The sequence below is a fragment of the Octopus bimaculoides genome, chromosome 4 (assembly GCF_001194135.2).
Source record: "Octopus bimaculoides isolate UCB-OBI-ISO-001 chromosome 4, ASM119413v2, whole genome shotgun sequence".
Taxonomy (NCBI): domain Eukaryota; kingdom Metazoa; phylum Mollusca; class Cephalopoda; order Octopoda; family Octopodidae; genus Octopus; species Octopus bimaculoides.
In genome coordinates, this window is record NC_068984.1 from 7,454,953 (window position 1) to 7,456,491 (window position 1,539).

The 1,539-nt window shown below is 37.4% G+C and overlaps 1 protein-coding gene across 4 annotated transcripts in view; it reads right to left on the reverse strand.

The window, feature by feature from the left end:
* The window catches only part of LOC106870405 (cadherin EGF LAG seven-pass G-type receptor 1), a 535,294-nt gene that overhangs the window by 222,766 nt on the left and 310,989 nt on the right, over positions 1 to 1,539 (reverse strand). For all 4 annotated transcript variants that reach the window (XM_014916457.2, XM_052966877.1, XM_052966875.1 and 1 more), the window contains one exon: positions 842 to 946. In XM_014916457.2, the coding sequence (XP_014771943.1) occupies positions 842 to 946 (105 nt within the window). The remainder of the gene's footprint in view (positions 1 to 841; positions 947 to 1,539) is intronic.

Genomic DNA, 1,539 nt, shown 5'->3' on the forward strand with positions numbered 1-1,539 from the left:
TGTGTGTGTGTGTGTATGTGTGTATATGTTTATGTGTCTGTGCTTGTCCCCCCACCTCCAACGTCACTTGACAACCGATGCTGGTGTGTTTACGTCCTCGTAACTTAGCGGTTCGGCAAAAGAGACCGATGGAATAAGTACTAGGCATCCAAAGAATAAGTCCTGGAGTCGATTTGCTCGACGAAAGGAGGAGCTCCAAGATGGCCGCAGTCAAATGACTGAAACAAGTAAAAGAGTAAAAGAATAAGTGATTGGGTATGTTATGTCTCAAACTACTGCTATCTAGCACCTTCGGATGATCTCTACTCAACCGTCACTCAACACTCTACCACGGTCAGACTACCTCTATTTATATGCCTTGCGCGATCCTACCTCTTCGCTTGAGGGCGTCGACACAACAGGGTAGTATTTTATCGAACCTGAAAGGACGAAAGGTAATGTCGACGTCGGAGGAAATTGAACTCAGAAGGTGCAGAGAAATGCCGCTAAGCATTTTGCCCTCGCGTGCTAACGATTTTGTCAGCTCGTCTCCTTCAAGCCCTTAAAGAATGAAAGCACACAGACTTATCTAAGGAGAGTACAGTTTGCATAAAGCGTTGTCTGATGCATATCTGGCAAATTTCTGAATACAAGGGAGATAACACTCTCCTCGCAACCGGATGCAACATTAGAAATTTATATGCGAGATAAACGAATGCGAAAAAGAAGAGCCACAGAGTGCACATTCCTCTTTATCTATTACATAAACACACACATATATACACATATTCATCTACGATATGTCTCTGAGCCTCTCTAGCGTCGGTTATCGATTAAACATGTGTATCTACATTAGACTTACCTGTGCAAACACCTTCGTCTGTACCATGGTGGGGTTGTAGTTAGTTTGGGTACGCGCATAATTGTCTTTGCCATCATTCCAGGAGACGACATGAATTGACACACCCTGAAATATCAAACAATATATATACAATAGGTTTTCGCTAATGGATTTTCTAATTGATTAATAAATAATAATTAAGTGCAATACTGCGAATAGAAGTAACAGGAAGTATGTTATAAATAATCACGTCGGTCGAAAACAGGGAGAGAAATAGAGAAATGGAGAAATAGAGAGAGAGAGAGAGAGAGAGACAGAGAGAGGGAGAGAGAGACAGAGAGAGACAGAGAGAGAGAGAAAGGAGAGAGGAGAGACCACTAAAGACGTGATACATGAAAGTATATACAAACCATTGTAACAATTGTTAACGTGTGTGTGTATATATGTATATATATAAATATATATGTGAATATGTGTGTACGTATGTATGGTATGTATATATTCATGTATACATATATACATATATGTTTATTATATATATGTGTGTGTTTGTATGTATGTATGTAAATATATATATGTGTGTATATGTATATATAATATATATATATATATATATATATATATATATATATACAAATGTAAAAGTTAATAGGAATCGAATGCGTGGCGTTCGCTCATATAATATGTATATGTATATATATATATATGTATATATATAT